General features: G+C 40.2%; 1 protein-coding gene across 10 annotated transcripts in view; it reads right to left on the reverse strand.

The window, feature by feature from the left end:
- rerea (arginine-glutamic acid dipeptide (RE) repeats a) overlaps positions 1-19,566 on the reverse strand; it is a 505,448-nt gene that overhangs the window by 221,070 nt on the left and 264,812 nt on the right. The window contains exon 1 of one of the 10 annotated variants that reach the window (XM_041206434.1): positions 10,530-10,680. The exons of the other annotated variants lie outside the window; for them this stretch is intronic. Within the exon in view, the coding sequence (XP_041062368.1) occupies positions 10,530-10,555 (26 nt within the window). The 5' untranslated portion in view covers positions 10,556-10,680. Of the gene's footprint in view, positions 1-10,529; positions 10,681-19,566 lie in introns of those variants that run through there. 10 annotated transcript variants of the gene reach the window in all.

A 19,566-nucleotide genomic window follows, 5' to 3' on the forward strand; every position in this document is an offset into this window, starting at 1 on the left:
AATGAGGGTTCTGCATGTTGCTCGATCATTTTTACGGTGCTACCTCCTCATTATTCTTACAGAGTTATTCTTCATCTTGCATTCTTTTCTAGCTGAGGAGGTGAGAATAGTGCTTTAGCAGGTCATTTAGGTGATTCAAGTGGGGCAGGCTGAACAATCGACTTTCCGATCTCATTTTCCCACCAAAAAAAAGACATTACTCCTTCTTTCTGTAATGGTTCCAATTATCTGTCAAGTGGCCTAGTCAACACTTGAAAAATGCACCCAATTACATCAGAGTTCAAGTATTGGGGAGCCACTAAACTACAATTCACGACCTACTGAAATTAACTCCTCAAATGTCTTGGTATACCAGTGCAATCCATCTTTCTGCTCTTCCTTCTCCCTCCCCACACCCAACCTAAGAAAAAGTGACTCACAAAAGGTTTTATTATACTCAATAATATTGCACTCTGAGTGTGAACTTTTCATTGGTCTAATATAAAAGTATAAAATATAACATCTAAAAATCTTAATTTGCCTATCTCACCGTCATTTGGATTACACATTTTGATGCTCTGGTGTAAGTTAATGAGGGTTAGCCAGAATGCGAAAAGGTGCTATTTTAAAGCAAGAGCAAGGAAGGTGAAAATCGTAAACAAGGTACAGACTGTGGAAAGGTTTTGTTTTAGTTTTGCTTTAAGTGGTCATTTATAAACGGACTGTGCAAATCCACCCAATTAAGAATTAACTATTTTCTATATCTTCTTTCTTTTATATGAGGAAATGATGTCTGACATAATTGTGAGGTTCCACTTTTAGTCTAAGAAATATAACATTAGAATCAAAGAATGGTTACAGCATGGAAGGAGGCAGTTCAGCTTGTTGAGTCTGTGCCAGCTCACAGTAAGAGCAAATTAGCCTGTCCCACTCCCCTGCTCTTTCCCTGTTTCCTTTTGACTGCTTATCCAATTCCCCTTTGGAAGTTATGATTGGAACTGCCTCCAACACCCTCTCGGGCAGTGTGTTCCAGACTGTAACCACTCATGCTACCTTTGGTTCTTTTGCCAATTACCTTAAATCAGTGTCCTCTGGTTTCCAAACCTTCCACCAACAGGAACAGTTCCTTTCCATCTACTCTGTCTAGGCCCCTCATGATTTTGAATATATCCAACAAACCTCATCTCAGTCTCCTCTTCTCAAAGAACAACAACCACAGCTTCTCCTATCTATCCATGTAAAAATTGTTCCTCAGCCCGGAACTATTGTCGTGAATCTTTTCTGCATTCTTCGTAAAACCATCACATCCTTCCTAAAGTGCAATGCCAATAATTGGACACAATACTCCAGTTGCAGCTGAAGTGTTTTATAAAGATTCATCATAACTTTCTTGCTTTTGTGCTCTTTTGCCTCTATTTAAAAAACCCAGGATCCCCACATGCCTTTTCATCTACTTTTCCAGCCTGCTTGGCGGCCTTCGATAACTCATGCACATACACCCTTGGGTATCTCTGTTCCCGCACCTTTAAAATTGTACTGTTTTATAATGTCTCTCCTTGATCTTTCCACCAAAACGTATCATTTGGCACTTCCCCTTGTTAAATTTCATCCGTCCATTCCATCAGTCTATGTCCACTTGAGGTCTGCAACCATCCTCCTCACAGTCATAATTCTTGCAAATTATGAAATTGTGGACTGAACAGCCAAGTTTAAATCATTAATAGATATCAGCAAAATCAGTGTTCCTAGTACCAACCCCTGAGAAATCCCACTGTATACTTTCCTTCAGTCTAAAGCATAAATGTTTATCACCACTCTGTTTCCTATCTCTCAGCCAACTCCGTATCCATGCAGCCACCATCTCTTTTATTTCAGGAGCTTCAAATTTGCTAGCAAGCCTGTTATGTGGCACTTTACCAAATACCTTTTGGAAGCCCACATGCACCACATCAACCACATTATCCTCATCAAAAATCTTTTTTTTTGCTTTACTTGGCCACTGTAAGCTTCTGCAATGAAGGTAAAGCAAAAAATAAATGAAAGTTTCACAGATATTGAGTGCATTTTGTGACACAATGGTATTATGTTTAAGAAACAAAATCATATTGTATGAAATAAACGTCTCAATGACCACAGCACCACTTTACTCAAACTTTCACTTGCGTCATTTCTATTATCTAAACCCGAATGTTTAACAGGTTTCAAGCAGTTCTATCCATATCTGCTTCTATCTGTATTATTATTTGCACAACCATTCTATAACAAGCTGTGAAATAAAAAATCTAAAAATAAAACTTCAATGTCACTGCAACAGTAGAAAAGAGCTGCAATTTCATTCGGGTGGTACAATCAAGGACGGCTGTGTGGTTGAAAGGAGGGCAGTATTTTTCTTTCAGAATGCTGTTACAGTCTACAATATGGAGAAGTTGGTTAGTACTTTTAACGATAGAAACGCACTGAAGGAATCAGTGTCTTTGACATCAATCAATTTCACGTCATGGTTCATGTCATCTGAATCCTATAGTAAGTGCAGGGAAGCTCCTTCATTGCTTGGTATGTCCATGCATTGATAGTGTGACTCTAGGTAATAAAAAAGGGGAAGGTCCCCAGCTTATTCTGAACTCACTGATTTCAGCCAGGGTTCTTCCCACTCTTATCATAATTCAGCGAATACAACTAGGAGGTACTGGTCAGCTGAAGGTACAGTGGGTCCCACACTGTCAAATAGTCTCCCGATACCAACAACAACTTCCATTTATATAGCACCATTGATAGTAAAATAACCCAAATTACTTCCCAGGAGCATTATCAAACAAAATCAAAATGAGTCCAATCCTACTTTTGAGAAAAGTTGGGATAGCCTGAAGCTGAAGAAGTTTATATAACAAAATTTCACTAAAAATATTTCCGTTTATCACAAAACAAGCAGTAAAGGAATAGAAAAGTAAAGGTAACTTGAAGTGTGAGATTTCACTTCTAAAGTTATGCTGTGCAGTAATTAAAAGATTAAGCATCTTCATTAAGAAACCAACATTATACACATATATGCAATTTGTAATTTATTATGAAATGTTGATGTAGAAGAAGTCTGAGGTGGTGGTTACAGAACTGATTCAGAAACACACACCACTTCGATACTGGTAAGCGAACTCTCTCAGGTGCACAACTTCATGCATGCAGGTTTATATATGTGTGTTCTGCTCAGCTGACAGTAAATTGTTGAATGATTTAAGGGCACGGATAGGAATGCCCACTGTTGCAGCATTAAAAGAACTTCTGCTTTGTCTATAAAATGTCCAGGACACCGCATCGGAGTCATACGCAATGCGGTGATGAGCCCAAGCAGTGTGAGATGGGCTCCCTGAGGAGGTTTTGCACAGCAGCATTCACCAGCAGACTCCAGAATCACTGCAAAATAGAAATAACATTGCAGAAACACAAAAGTGGCAGCACAACTGCACCCAAAAAAGATGCTTATACTATAAACCTCATATTTTCTTTAACATTGGAAACAATTAACTACGTTACTGATATGAGACAATTATGAAATACAGTTTCCACAAAATTCTTGCATGATGCACCATTTTGAAATCACCTATTGCTTATGCAAGTTCACACTGGTCCCTTATATAATTCATCATTTGGTTGATAGAGGTCTTTTATACAATGTGTATATATAACTATAATCTTTTATACAATTCACAATTGGCACAAAAGATCATTGTACAGCATCTTTCACATCCTCAGATCATCCCAAAGTGCTTCACCACTCAATGAGTTGCTTTTGAAGATGAACCATAATCATGATATAGGCAAATGCAGCAGTAAATCTGCACACATCCACCTCAACTGGTAGAAGAGGCCAATGTTTAACATCTCATTTGAAAAATGGCACTACTGACAATGCAGCACTTGCTCAGTACTGCAGTGAAGTACCAACCTAGATCATGTGCTCAAGCCCTGGAATTGGAGTCAGAACCACAAATTTGACTCAAAGGTAAGAGTGCTCTGAGGGAGCCAAGAAGACAATATATAAAATATTTTAATGCCAATTCAAGAATTCTCCTGGAACCTCTGCAATAGCACTGGGTGAACCACATTCATACTACTGGTAGTTACCTGAAAATATTTTAACAGAATAGCTGATGCAGCATAATTATTTTTAACTCTAAGAATTGGATTGGGACGCTATTTTTAAATTTACATCACTGAGCAGTATACAGTCTGCAACAGCTCTTTGAAATCGGTGAAAAAAACCTTTGAAAATAATTTGTCTGAAAATCTATCTATTGTCAATCAATTTTCAATTATGAGCAGTGACAGTATTGATCGAGCTATAACAGAAGCATATATTTTGTACTCTGGGTTGATTTTAAGGTTCCGCATTAATAATTTATAAATGTTCCTATTGACTAAAGATACAGTTACAACTATAAAAAGGACAACAGAAGGCGACACAGTGAGTCAATGCTCCAATGACCTGTGTAGTAGTCATCAGAAGATTTAATTCAGCAATTACTTCATACTCTAACTTTTGGATTCTGACAATCATACTGGGGGAAGGTGTCATCCCGGATCCAAGTCCTTCTCAATAAAGTCGGAGTGAAAGTTACTCTGGCCGCTGCTATATGTCACTTAGTTGCTGACTCAAGAGTGACTAGGTGCCCCAAGGAGGTGGTCAAAGGAAAAGGAAAGAACACTAAGTCTCAGTTAGATCAGGCTAGGTTATCTTCTTCAACTCAATGATGGCTCAAATCTCACCCTGAATATATCTCTTGGATTTGAAAGCTACTGAAGGAACTATGACACCCCTCTTGGCATTGCTCATCAGGAATAGGATCAACTTAACAGGTAGTACAGGGTAACCTCACCTGACTGCTAACAACACAAGTGACCAGTTATACCCTTCTTTTGTTGATGGAATGATTGAAAGCTGAAAAAAGGTTGCTATGTGTAACACAGTCGCATGGGACACAGCAGAACATAAATGGAAGTCAAACAAGTGGGGTTTAAAGAGTGACTTAAAAGGAGGAACGGTAGAGGGGCAGAGAGGTTTAAGGTGGGGGGGGGTGGATTTTAGAGCTTAGGTAGCTGAAGGCATGGCTGATAATGGGGGAGTGAGGGAAGAGATGGGGGATGCACAATATGCCGGACTGGGAATCAAATCTGGGACCTTCTTGCTTTGTATGTCTTAATGCAGGATGACGACTGAACATCACTGTAGAGTCAAAAGTCTGTTGAATTGGATTTGTTAATCGAACACTCAAATTAATTAAGTAATTCCTCCAAGCCACTTCTCCAATCACATCATCAGAAGTAACTGGGTAATTAGGGGAAAAAAAAATGTTAGAAGAAAACAAGAGGTCTTAAATCATAATTCCTTCCAATAATTTGTTTTTCTTAAAAGGAGTTAGAATGGTAAGGCTCTTCTAAGTAACCAAGAAAGCACAGCCGTGCATTTCTTTTATTACCAAGACTAAAAGGGTTTTAAAAAGTAAAATAAAAATATTTACTAATGGACACATTTATCAAAAGATGCTTTTACAAGTTAGACTGTCACTTCAGCTGCATCAAACATTAATTTGTTTTAGGCTTGATGAAAAATACTGTTAATTGAAAGCTTCATATGGGGTGACTGCACAGAAATATGCAGGTTTATTCAGTACAGTATGGCTCTTAATCAAAACAATAAATAAGCACACAAGTGTATTTTGCTGCATCAGCTAACCTTGCAATGGAAAGTTCTGTTCTACAATTTCAGTACTGAAGAAGCAATTTTAATCTGCTCTGTACAATCATCCACATTTCACGAGTTAGAAGAAAGAAAAATAATCCAGATCTATTACACCATTCCCATAATTACCACAGAGAGAAAAAACTGAACAGAATAGCAGAATGTAAGCCCCCACTTAAACTAACAAAAATAAAAACTAGATAATTTTGGAATTCCACACAATAAAAATCAACACTTGGAGGTGTTCAGACAACATAATCCCATGGCAATATTAAACAGACAGAATTAAGGATTCTAACCCCCAAAACATCAGCCAAAGTTCTAGATGAAAGCAACCTAGTTACTCAATAGCCTTGCACAGCATTAATGCTTGCCCATTTGGCCAAGGCAACAGATTATCATTTTTAAACTACTAGATTATGTAACCCAATGCCATCTACACATATACAGTATATGTTTTCTACTGCTCCATTCTCACTTGTTGAGACAATTTAATTGAGCCACTCACTCTCATCAGGACTGACAGGCAACAAAGCTCCACCCATCTTAGCAGACAGAAAACAGGTTAGCATCTGCCAAGCCTCTGCCCAGTTCTTCTGCAGGGAATTACTTCCTTCCCTGAGTTTCATACCTGCCAGCACACGTCTGAACACTATCTAAGTAAATCCAGCTCTTGGTGACTGATGTTGCCTGATGTTTCACTGCAGCAGAACATCACAGCTGCAAACCACAGTCTGTGCTTTTAGCAGATCTTCTATGGACAACAGTTAGAACTCAACAATTGATCTCAGCATGCATTGACTCATGAGGAGGAATGAAAGAAAAAATATCTGCCAGGCTCGTGCTCCTAACTGCTATCCCGCGACTCCTGATGGAAAGTGCGTGGGGGGAAGTTAGGTACAAGCAAAATCCAGATTGGCTATGTAACTTTCATGGTCAAATCACACGGCAACATTAACCACCTACTTTCAAACTTTGAAATGTCCATACTTGTGCATGAACATTGTGTTTTACTTTGTTGTTGCTTCACTGGGAGCATCAAGCAAAACCAAAGCCCAGATCACAGAGTCTCAATATAATTAAGGTACCGGTATTAGTGCAGTGCCTGTCCCTCATCTCATATGTGTTGATGCGTTGATAACTAACTGATAAACTGCTAAGTCGCACAAAATCTGTAATTATTTGCCATTATTCAACTTTGCAATTCTGTTCAATGCAAATGCTTCTTGGGAATTTACAACAGCATTAGTCAGAAATTCTAAAGAGATGCTTTTATGCAAAATGTTTTAATGCACAACCCCTAGAGATAAAGTACACAACACTTTCCCCCGAGTCAGAAAGCTGTAAGTTCAAGATCCACTGCTGAACTTGAGCGTATAATCTAAGTTGACATGCCGTAACGGTACTGAGGGAGTGCTGTTACCGTCAGAGATGTCATCTTTCATGAGGCGTTCGCCCAAAGATCCAATGGCATAAATTGAACAGTGTTCTCCTCAAAACTGACCAACATTCTTCCCTCAAGCAACAGTGATTCATCTCAGTTTTATGGGATCTTGCTGTACAAAATATTGCTGCCTCATTTACCTAGATGATAACCACTGCATCACATTGTATTTTGAGATGTTTGAAAAGTGTGTTAAAATACCATATAAATGCAAGTCCTTCTTTGCACAGGAACAGCCACCTAATTGGTCATTCTTCACTTTGCAGCCCACATCAAGTATCGGTAGGCTGTGAGCCATAACAGCTTATGACTTCCAGTAATGTCCATGCAGGTGTTAGTGACCAGAACTGAGAGCTCCTGTCAATTTCTCCCACCTTTCAAGCCGTGAGATGCCGAGACAATTCCTGTACCCTCAGTACAGCCTTGGCTAAGACTGGCGATATTAATACAAACCAAAGTTTGAGCCTGGAATCTTCCTTGCACGGTTCAGCATGATTCAAAGCCTTTTTAGACGCACTGACTGCCATTAGCAAGGTGCTGTTGGTCAACATCAATTACTGGCAAATTAACTAAGCATTTTGAAATGAGCATTTACCAACACAAAATCTATGTTTTACTTGAAATTTTGTTTTTCTTTTTGTTCTTGGGATGTGGGTGTCACTGACATGGCCAGCTTAGTTTCCCAACCTTAACCGTCCTTGAACTGAGTGTCTTACTAGGCCATTTCAGAGGGCAGTTAAGGGTCAATCACATTGCTGAGAGTCTGGAGTCACATGCAGGCCAGACTGGATAAGGATGGCAGATTTCTTCCCCTAAAGGACATTAGTGAACCATATGGGTTTTTACAATAATCAATGATAGTTTCATGGACATTATTACTGAGACTAGCTTTCAATTCCAAATGTATTAATTTAAATCAAATTCCACCACCTGATCCCACCTTGATTGTGGCAGCCAAGTTAGAAATTTTCTTTAGGTATGTTTTGCTCTGGATCAGCTTACTACACAAACAAATCTTAAACTTATTCTAATAATGCATAATACAAACTGTAATATTATGAATAGAAAGAACTTATGACCCTACCCATAACTGAAATTAAATTGCTGAGCTTCACTTTAACAGAATTCAAGCTCGCATTACACTACTTAAGAGACTAATTTTAGTGTGTTTAAGCTGGTAAGGCAATTAACTAATTTTTCTACTTTACTGGTATAGTTTTTTTTATATATCAACATTATTACTGCACAAAGAGTAGTGGAAATCTGGAACATTCCTCCCCAAAACAAGCTATTCAGGCTAGGTCATTTGAAAATTTCAAAGTTGAGATTGACACATTTTTGCTAGATAAGGGTATTAAGGTTATTATAAAGCAGATAAATTACAGATCAATCGTAATCAAACTGAAATGATAGAACAGACTCAAGGGGCTGAATTGCTTATTCCAGTTTCTAAAGTTTCTTCCTACGTTCCTATGATCAGTTAACTGTAAAAAAAACACAAATTTTATATCTACCATTATGGATCACCTACCACACTATACATTTTACTTTGATCACCTTTTCACATTTAAAATCAAAGTTAAATAATCAAACAATCTGAATTTTGTTAGTTGTCATGACAACCATTATATCTGAATAAACTGTGCTTTCTTCTATAGTAAAAGCATGCTAAAAGATGTACAGTTTGATGGTACAATGAGCCAATGTGTCAACACAAGAGTTCTCGCAGAGCGATTATCTGTCCTTACAGTATCACACCAATAGCGAGGTGCAGTGAGGGAAAGGCAGAGTGAATCCTGGCCAATTCAGAGCTTTTAGTAGCCAACTCCAATAAAAGCAGCATGGGAAGAAATCAGGAAGAAAAACCTATTCTAACATTGACCAAAAATTGACGACTTTTTGGTAACAGAAGAACCGTTTTCTAGAAAACAAGACGGCACCAACTCTTAACCATTTATCCTCAAAGGCTGCTCTTAGAGAATCAAAACAAAGCGACATTTATGCAAGACTAAAAGCTCTGCTAATGTAGGCCATGTCACAACCATTTAAATTATTTATCATAAGACAACTTCAAATATATCAATTTACAAAATGTTTTGTGAGCATCACATTAAGATATTTTATCACCCCATCTTATAAATTTTAAATTAACAAATGTCGTTGGTCTTTTCAGCCAAGTGCATATTTCGATTGAAAGCTATCCTGTATTTATTTGTTTCTAATGCCAATTCCAAGCAGTGCCAATTTAACACTGCAACTTCCAGGGAGCTTCCGAGTCAAGAGCCATTGTTTATTAAACCTTCAGTATAGTAATTGCATTTAAATACATATTGTTTCAAGCATTCCTGAAACAATTTTTATTCAGATATCTGGATTGCTTTGATATTTTGGTGTTCTGGCTGCCAAAGGTGTTGATCAAAGTTTTATTCCTGCATCAATATAACTGAATGAGGGTGGGAAGTGATGCCACAACATCCAAACAAATGGGCACTATTTTCACATAACGTTCACAATAACTCTACAGATTTGATTCAAAATAAACCACTCGTCATCACTGAACTTGTTTTCAGCATATCTCATATGAACTTTGTTAACAATGTGCTGAACAGAAACAGATCTAAGGTGAATTCAAGTAGATAGCACAAGATACAAATAGTGAATAATGTAGGTTTCAAATTAAAGGAGCAGGTAACTACCAGTTTTGTAGTTATACAGCTTTACTTTTATTTTTCTTAAAAATTTACATGGACACATTGCATTTGTTTCTAATATCAAGTTTTTATTTTTTAATTTTCCTTTTGCAAATGAACTTTGAAGTCAAAAAGACTGAAGTTCAAGTATCCAGAAGAACTATCATGTGAGGTCCCACCCATCACTGAAAGCCACCAATAGCTGTCCACACCAAATCCTTCCTACTACCATTTTCCTATCCAAACAACTGACAGGCCCAAATAGTTCTCACACCCACATACGTCCTAAATAAAAGGTGCATTTTCTGTGCTTAAAGGAAATCAATCAGATGTAAATTATACAAGCACTGCTACAAACTCTGCTTTAAATAGGTTTGAAAAAGAAAATTCACAAAATGCCAGTAAAATAATTATATCATTTTTATGGTGATGATTTGATTTCTCTTCTCTAGCCCCCAAACCAAAAGAAATTGCTGATATTCCTTTACAAAATGAAAGGGAGAAAGACAGCTAGCTGTTCAGGAAAGAGTCACCATTTTCTGTTTAATGCTGATCAAACGTTGAAAAACAGCTGCAAAAAGCCTTGCAGCATTAATAATGAAGATTTCATAATAAATATTTGACAAGGCAAGGAATCTACAAACCGCAGCCTTTTAGGATAGGCCAGAATAAATAAGCCTACCTCCGAGGACTGAAGAGATCATCCATGGTCAAAACAAGTCCTTTAGGTTTAATTATATCCCCAAGTCTGGCTATAGTCTGCACTGAAAGCAAAACTCTCCCTTTTTCCTACTCTCAGTACTCAAAATGGTGGCACACGCAGTCTCTGAGAGACCTCAGAAAGCTTTCACTGAGCTTGTGCTATGACCTCAGCCACCACGCAGAGCGTAAAAACTTCCCTTCCAAATGTCAGCACTGAGCATGTGCCATGACCCTGCCTCCCTCATATACAGAACAATCAATCTCTCCCTTTATGTTCTCTAAATAAGCATGCTGAACCAGCTCCCAGCTCCAGGGAGCTTTAGTGAGCATGCTGAAAGAAAAGGGCCCTATCAAGGGGGGTACTGTGACAAACATCAAACCAAGAACACTTCAGATTCAAGTTGGCCAGTTGAAGATACATCTAAATCACTGTCATAACACCCGATTAAAAACTGTAAACAAATTTGAGACATTTATAATCCAGAATAAAAGTATCATGTTCAGTTGTGAGAAACCATTTCATATTTTAAAAACATTTCATTCTTCCAAAAAACACTGATACCCATAATTTCTTACTGCAAAAGTGTTTCAATGGCAGTCCTTTTTCCTTTATGACATCAAACCAAAGATATTTCAAGTCAATTTCATTTAATTTTTATTCATTATTATTTGTAATCAAGCAAAATGATCAAAGTATATGTATTGTTGGATATTTTAAATTGGACTTTAATGGACAGAATTAATTATCTTGTAGCACAGGAGGCCATTGTACCTGTGTTAGCTCTTTGCAATCCATTTTGCCCTCTTCTCCCAAGACATTCCACAGGGCCCTGTAAATTTTTCCTTTTCAACTAAATATCCTAGTCCCATTTGAATGATGCTATTGAAACTGCTTCCACTATCCTTTAAGGCAGTGCATATGGTTCTGACCTTCGCAGATCACATTTAAGATAGTGTCATTTCATAAAAAGGTGCCAGCATTTCACAATAATGCTTGCTATTACTAAGCTTTGGACTGTTTGGCCCTTCTCCTTCCCTCCAAATAACATGTTTGAATAGGCCTCCAGATTTCTGTAGCTCAAGATATTTTTTGAAAAAAATCATTCCAACGTAAAATTAAATTAATTTCACAGGTTTCTCTCCATTCATCTCTTCAAAACATAACAGCAAATAAAAGATACATTTGGAAGATGTCACAGTACACCATAACAGAGCAGTGCATGCTGTATCACAGACCCTGGCTTACAGGTTCAATCCACCAATCCATTGTACTTCTTATTTCAGGTTGTGTTTCAGGGAGACACTTTAGAGGGATTAGGTGTGTCTGTGCACATGAACATGAGTATCAGTGACAGCAGCCATAAGAGTATCAGACTAAGGTACAATTAAAGGTAGCATGCTGTGTAATTTTGTAGATTTGGATCAATCCATTTACCCTCTGGAGAATACAAAAACATTTCATTCGAAAAGGCAAGAGTTAAAAAGCAACAAAGTGACGCTTAAAAAATTCTAAGAATGTGAATTAAAGGAAAAAGATTTACAGATTGCCAATTCCTCAAAATTGTGCTTTGCAAAAGTATTTCCAAAATAATCACAACAGAATCACTTCAAAAATAGTTGTCATTCAATAATGAAAGAATTAAAATATCAATTCTTCTAGGGAAATAAAAGCATTTTAAAAAGATTATATTCTTACTTAACACTTTAGAATCATTTCCATTCTCAACATTTATTAAGGGAATTATGCATTTGCAATCAAAGAAACAGCCCTAAGTTCTTGTGATTGTGCTGTCAAATGTTAAGGGATCTCCCTCCAAACTAAATCACAAATTTCTAGGACGCGATGGTCTAGATTGCAAACTTCTGCATGGCCATAATCAAAAGAGCATTTAGGATTGAACTTGGTGGGGTATAACCTATTTTCTCTTCCCCCCCACCCCCCCCCGCCACGGTCTGTGTCTAAAAAACGTTGGAGGACCCCCATTAAAAATAGCGTTTGAATGTAAACCTGTGGCGAAATTTTCACCCAAGTTTTGTTAGTAGAGCTAATAACCTATTACTGCATTTTCAGCCAACATCTTTCAAATTAATTTGAACCTATTTACAGCAGAGCACTAATCCACAGCTGTTTTTGCCATATTTGCGTCATTATAGCTTTAAGGCTAGAAAATCATCTTTCTGTAGAAAGCGTAAGTTTATATCCTCATATATCACTTTTGCATAGGCTCTCTCTGTCAAGAGTGTTAGGTTTTAGTTGAATTAACTTAAATTTAGTAAGGCATCATTGCAGTATGCCAATAATTGATTAATTATCATACTATCCACAAAACACAAGCAATAAGCGCTGCTGGAGCCCCTGACCCATATTATCCTTTCTTTCTTCTTTCCTTTATATCACTTGGTTATTGAAACATGAACAGATGAACAGAGCTTCCAAAAGGTGAAATGCCAGTGATAAAAAGCTAAACTGAACAGTAGCTTTCAAAATACACTTAATGAACTCATTGTTTTTAATGAAATAGAATACTCAACTATTGTCTTCCAGAGATGCACTTACATTTTATAAAAAAATGTACACATAAATTCTTTTTGCTCCCAGCTATGTTGAACTTGCTCACAGAGACAAAGGACAAACTTATTTTTATATGGTGCCTTCCATATCCACGCATCCTTGGGACTTAAAACAGCATCCTGCAATCGATTTGCACACAATAAAGTCCTACAACAATAAACGAGATAAATGACCAGTCAATTTATTCTGTTTGTGTTGGCTATCACATTTGGCAAGGCACTAGAAGAATTCCACGGGATCTTTTACAACTACCTGAATGGGGAAACAGGGCCTCAGTTCAAAACACAGGATCTCAGATAATGCTGCATTTTTATGGCACTGCAATGAATGTTAGCATAGATTATGCCCGCAAGGTCTGGAGTCAGGCTTGATGCCACAACCTTATGGTTCACCATTAAGCCAAGCAGTCATTCTAAAACTGACAAGAGTAATTTTACAAATCATTTACAAAATTCAATTACTTGGATTTTACCAATTTTTAGAAGTCACATTAGACTTCAAGAATTAAGTTCCTGAGAATTTTTCAGTAACTAAGTTTTATGCTATATATTATATTATTTTATATATTATGTTAATATATTAAATATTAATTCATTCATGGGATGTCACTGGCTGGGCCAACATTTATTGCCCATCCCTAAATCCCTTGTTCAGAGGGCATTTGAGAATCAACCACATTGCTGTACATCTGGAGTCACATGTAGGCCAGACCAGGTAAAGGACGGCAGATTTCCTTCCCTAAAGGACATTAGTGAACGAGATGGTGTTTTACAACAACCGGCAATGGTTTCATGGCCTTCATCAGACTTTTAATTCCAGATTTTTATTGAATTCAAATTCCACCATCTGCCGTGGCAGGATTCGGGTCCCCAGAGCAATACCCCGGGTCTCTCGATTACCAGTCCAGTGACAATACCACTATGCCATCACCTCCGTATGTTACATCAAATATATTATTTTACATTAGTTATATTCGTTCTGTATTTGCCAATGGGCCACTAAATCATGAAGCTGTTTTGACCATCCTCATTAAGCAGCAATGCTTGCAACAGCTAACTTTTTTGTCTTGTTTTTCAATTGTTCCCACTGATGAAGAACCCAAATTCCTCCCCAGGCCTCTAGCTCCTCACCTTTGCCCTTCCACCAAGGCTTCCATCTCCACCCTGGCAAATAGCTATGGACTGCCTGTGGTTTGGCAAGCTGCTGATTGTGGACGGGTTGGCTCAGTATTACTGATGATTGCCTGTGTACAGGTGACCTCTAGCAGCTGGTTACTGGTGCTGAATTGGCTGGCTTCTGGTGGCTGGCTGCAGGTAATGGATGTATAGCTTCATGTGACTGGATGGTTGACTGCTCTTTCTGGTTTATATGGCTCAGTGACTCACCGGGTGAAATAATTGGTGGGGGTGGGGTGGGGGGGTGGGCTGCTGTATGTTTTATTTACATCAATAGCAGAGACAGTCTTTACAGGGTATGAAGTAGCATAATCATCAGAAAGCTTTTATGAATGTATCCAAAAAGATTTACACCAAATGTTAGAAAACAATACTATGAATGCCTAAAAATTTTCTAGGGGAAGATGCCAGATATCCCTAGAAAAAAAGTATTGCATATCTGTTTACAAATTTGTCATGGCACTGCTGTGTGAAGATGTACCTGCTGCCCAATGACCACCTGCCTATAAACCACATATAGAAATAGGAATAGGAATTCAGCATGTATGAGGTACAAGTTGGCATTACGAAACAAAAGAACGATAGAGGGTTAGATATGCTGCGTCATTGTGAAAATGCGTAGATCTGAGAAAACACAGGAAGTAAACAAATGCAAAGTCAGAACAACAGGGAACAGACAGGAAGTTATATCAGAAGATTAAAAAATATTGTTTGATATTTTCTAGTCAGAAGCACAACACTAGAGTTGCAGAGATGTTACCATGGCATCTAGAGTAAATTTCAATATTTCCCAAACAATAAAAGGAAACCATCCTAAGCTATTAGAATGAGCAAAATAGTAGACTTCACGAAAGGCAGACAATGTCCAGCAAATTGAATTAAATTGTTGAAAGGGGTGACAGAGTTGGTGAAGGAAAGGTACGATAGCAGAGCCTCGGCATCTTGACTTTGTGGCTAAGAAGCCATTTAATAAGGTGTCTCACAAGAAATTACAGCGATTAAAGTAAAAGTTATTAGAATGTTGAAACTTAGTAAATAGCTGCCTAACAATAAGAATCAAATCACAGGTTGTTGCACTAGCTTGACACCTGTGACTAGAATACACCATGGGTGCCTCTGTTCACAATACTTGAGGGATTTTGAAAGTGGTTCTTACAAATTGAATTTCTATGTTTGTAAATAATACAAAAGGTGGATGGGTAAACAGGGAAAAAAAAGGGGGGGTTTTAATTGCGATGATTTGCAAGTTCAATAATAATGTGATGAAATGTACGGTTAACTTACTTTGCTAGAAATAGTAAATATGACTGCAAAGCGCAGGCTATACTATTAAATAGGGTCAAAAATATCTGTATGTAAGCAGCAATACCATAAGACAAAGCAGATGGAGAGTGCACACAGAACAATATTTTCAACTGAAACCAGCACATTTACAAAAAAATGTTGAAATTGTACGGGTGATTTAGAAATTGATATCAAAGATACCAGATTTTTTGCCCTTGGGATGCTGAGATAGGCTGAGAAAGTAAAACCTATTCTAAAAGGAAACCAAAGATTTCAAAACGATGAAGTAAACCAATGTTGATGTAGTCAAATATATAGTTCACAGGGTGAAGAGAATTAAAGACAAATTTAAAAGGAAAAGAAAGTCTAGCTGGAATACATTTTGTTCAAAGTAGATGGTGAATTTTCTCTAAGGATCAGCGACTCCAAATCAATTACAAGTCTGGCCCAAAGTCACGGCCTCCTCTGCCACCAATGGAGGGATGCAGCAGGGGCACAGGGGGATGCTGAGTGAACAGTACCACCGAGAAATTGACGTAAGCTTCCAACATTTATGGGACTGTTTCAGTGGGATTTCATTACTTCCATTCCTAGCTTCTTTCTTCAGTTTTGGTATTGCTTTTTCTAGTCACCAAGGCTTGTTCTATGTGGTTGAGTAACTTGATGCCAACTATTCCATCCACGAATCTTCACTGACATCCTCGTTATTTGAAAAAATAGCTCGGTTGGTTTTTGATATACTTTGGATTTTCTACTATTATGCTTTTTATTTAAAAAAAGCTGAATACTTATTGTTGGGATCACTCAGCATTCAGTAAGAAATTTTCATTCGCTATTCTATACTGCCTCGTGGCAGTCGTTCAATATTTTCCACAGGTCAAAATCCAGGAACTCCCTCCCTAACAGCACTGTGGGCGTACCTACACCACAGGGACTGTAGCGGTTCAAGAAGGCAGCTCACCACCACCTTCTCAAGGGCAATTAGGATGGGCAATAAATGCTGGCCCAGCCTGCGAAGCCCACATCCTGTGAATGAAAAAAACAAAGCTACCCACAGATGCAGTACCATCAGAATCGAGAACCCCCTCACTGGGCAGAATTTTCCCAAATTTGCACTGTGAGATAGCAGGCGGGTAAAATGTTGGCGAGTTTTTACACCATATCATTCCAAACCCGCCTCATTATTTATGCACTCCTGGGAAACATGGTGTTTCCATGGCGGGCAGGCTCACATTCGTCTGCCTACCATCACCCAACCGCTGCTTCACCCCAGGCGCCATGTTTAAAGTCCAGCCGCAAGCACACGTCTCAGTGCTTCCGGACCACCGCTGGAAGACATGGTGGAAGATATGACCCTGAAACTGAAGGCGGCTACAGGCCCCAAGTTCAGCGATGCATCTCGCGAGCAACTTTTGGATGCTGTGGAGGCCTGCCGGGATGTCCTCTACCTCCACTCTGGCCGCAGGGTGGGCAGTAACAGCACCAACCCAGCTTGGGAGGCGATGGCAGCAGTGGTCAGTGCCAACACCCTGCAAAAGAGAACAGCCACCCAGTACCACAACAGGATGAATGATCTCCTCCGTTCCACCAGGGTAACTCACTCAACTCTCACCCAAAACACATCCACAGGGCCCGCGCTCACTGCCGGTTCAAGGGGCATCATCTTTCACTCTCTCACACTCACCGTCAATGCCTTCATCCACACAGGCCGGGCATACTTATCATCTGGCCTGGCAGGGGTCCTGCTTAAACATTCCCCATCTCTATCCATGCAGGACAAGCTGGCACACAAGAGAGAGAGAGAGAGAGAGGTTGCAGACCAGTGGTGGAATGCCTGAAATCAAGGTCCTCGCGGACTTTGAAAACACAGCCGTCCAGCTGGCCGATGAGGATCTGGACCAGTCCTGTGCTGACGGTGAGGATAGCGCTGCTCAACCAAGTGAGGATCCAGCAGTGCAACATTCCTCAGACAACCATGCCGTGATGATGGGTCCTATTTCACAGGCCATTGCCATGCACTAATTATCTCTCCTTGCTTTTGCAGGCACATCTGCCCAAAAGCCAACAGAATCCATGACCCAAGGCCTCCAATCAAGCCCCGAAGAAATCTCTGAAGAGGAATCTGGAGGCACCCTCCCTGAAGATCCGTCACAGTGCTCACCCACGCCCTCTGCCAGCGCAGAGACACACACTTTGGTGTGGCCTAGCTTTACAGTACCCTTGGGATCACAATCTGGTGAGCACATCACACTGTCTTGATCCACTGCAGATGATGGCAGGGCTGCTGGAGGCCTCTGGATACAGTCAGGTCACAGTTGTTGGAGCTGCAAAGGCAAGCTCGGGAACATCAGGAAGGGATGTCCGCTGCACTCCTCAGATTGTAAGGCATGATGGAGTTGTTTGTCTGCCTTCAGGCTGAAGTGATAGCACCGGCATGCCAATGCACTGAGGTCCACTGGTAGGATGGCGGCTGCCATGGAGACCTTGATAAGGACTTCGCTCCTACACAGCTGCGCAGGCTAAACTCCATCACTGATGCCATAGTTGGCCTCCAACAGTGTGTATGCAAGAGGGGTGCTGGGTAGCTCGATCTCACTCCAGCTACCCCTGCTCCTCAAGGAATCAGCCTGGAGCCCCCTGGCACCCATAGGGAGGAGGATCCGCATCTGCAGGTGCACACTCCGGGCCCATCCATCCAGGTGACTCTGTGCCCAGCCCATCCGACTCCTCTCTTCCTGAGACCTCAGCAGCTCCAGCTCCACAGGCCGAGGAGAGTGACACTGCCACACAGGCCGGGGCCCTCCAAGCCTCGGCCTCCAGAGGACACCTGCCAAAGTCATCACAGACAGGGCACCAGAGTCAGCAGGCTGCCTCCACCTCCGCTGTGGATGTCTGGGGTGCACCAAGACGTAGGAACAGGATTAGGATAGTTAAAGAGATTTGGTTTTTTTGGGTGTTTTTTTCTATAAAGCAGACACAAATTCTCACACAGCCTGGGCACAGGTGTTAATCGTTTGTACACACTGTTCACCTGTTGTGAATAAACTCACAAGAATGTCTCCCTGCCTATGGCTTCTTGTTCTGATGAGCAGTGTTCTTGTCACTCAGGTCTGAAACCTTTCTGCACAAGGTAAAGGCAGTTGTCTCAGTCCATGGCCTCTACCCAGCGCAGCCTTCAGGCCAAAGTAATGGTCCGGCCTCGCACTGTCTGGAGATGTTACTGATGCCTGCAACTCGGCGCTGCTGGTCATTGCTGCCAGAATGTAGCGGGCAGGTACCACAGAGTTCTCTTATTCGCTCAGTATGCTCTCAGCACCTTTATGGAGGGACTGACCCCATCTCTTCAGCATCTGTGACCACATATGCTGAAGGGCTCAGGTGCTGAAGGCAGACAAAGCATCAGATGCTTCTAAAGTTTCATGGTTGCATCTCTACAATATGACCCTGATCACAGAGTGCAAGCGAGCTGCCCTCGGCCAGACTGGAGTCAGACATTCTCAGAGGCTGAGAGAAGATTTATGGAGTGTACACAATGCATGTCGCCATCATCGTCCTGCAATCGAGCAACTATTAGGGCCTCCACTGCGTTTCCATGACAGAAGCATTCCCACAGAGGGTATTCGCACTGCCATAAGCCAGACTGGAGTCAAACGTTCACAAATGTGATGTGGGAACTATGGGGTCACCTCACTGCATGTCGTCAGCATCCCCCAGAAATCTAGAAGTTAGAAGTTATAAGGGCCTCCCAAGTGCAGCTGCCTCATCTAGCCAGTGTGAGGGCCTCATTCCCAATATTGTCACCTCCGAGGACCTCCTCAGCCTCTTCCCCAATGTCCTCTGCATCGGAGGAGACTTGCAGCTCCTCCATCTCCACCTCCGCCAGCTCGTCTTCCCTTTGGAGTGCCAGGTTGTAAAGAGCGCAGCAGACGACGATGATGCATGCCACTCTGTGGACTGTATTTCAGGGCTCCACCTGACCGGTCTAG

The sequence above is a fragment of the Carcharodon carcharias genome, chromosome 15 (genome assembly GCF_017639515.1).
Source record: "Carcharodon carcharias isolate sCarCar2 chromosome 15, sCarCar2.pri, whole genome shotgun sequence".
Lineage (NCBI taxonomy): Eukaryota > Metazoa > Chordata > Chondrichthyes > Lamniformes > Lamnidae > Carcharodon > Carcharodon carcharias.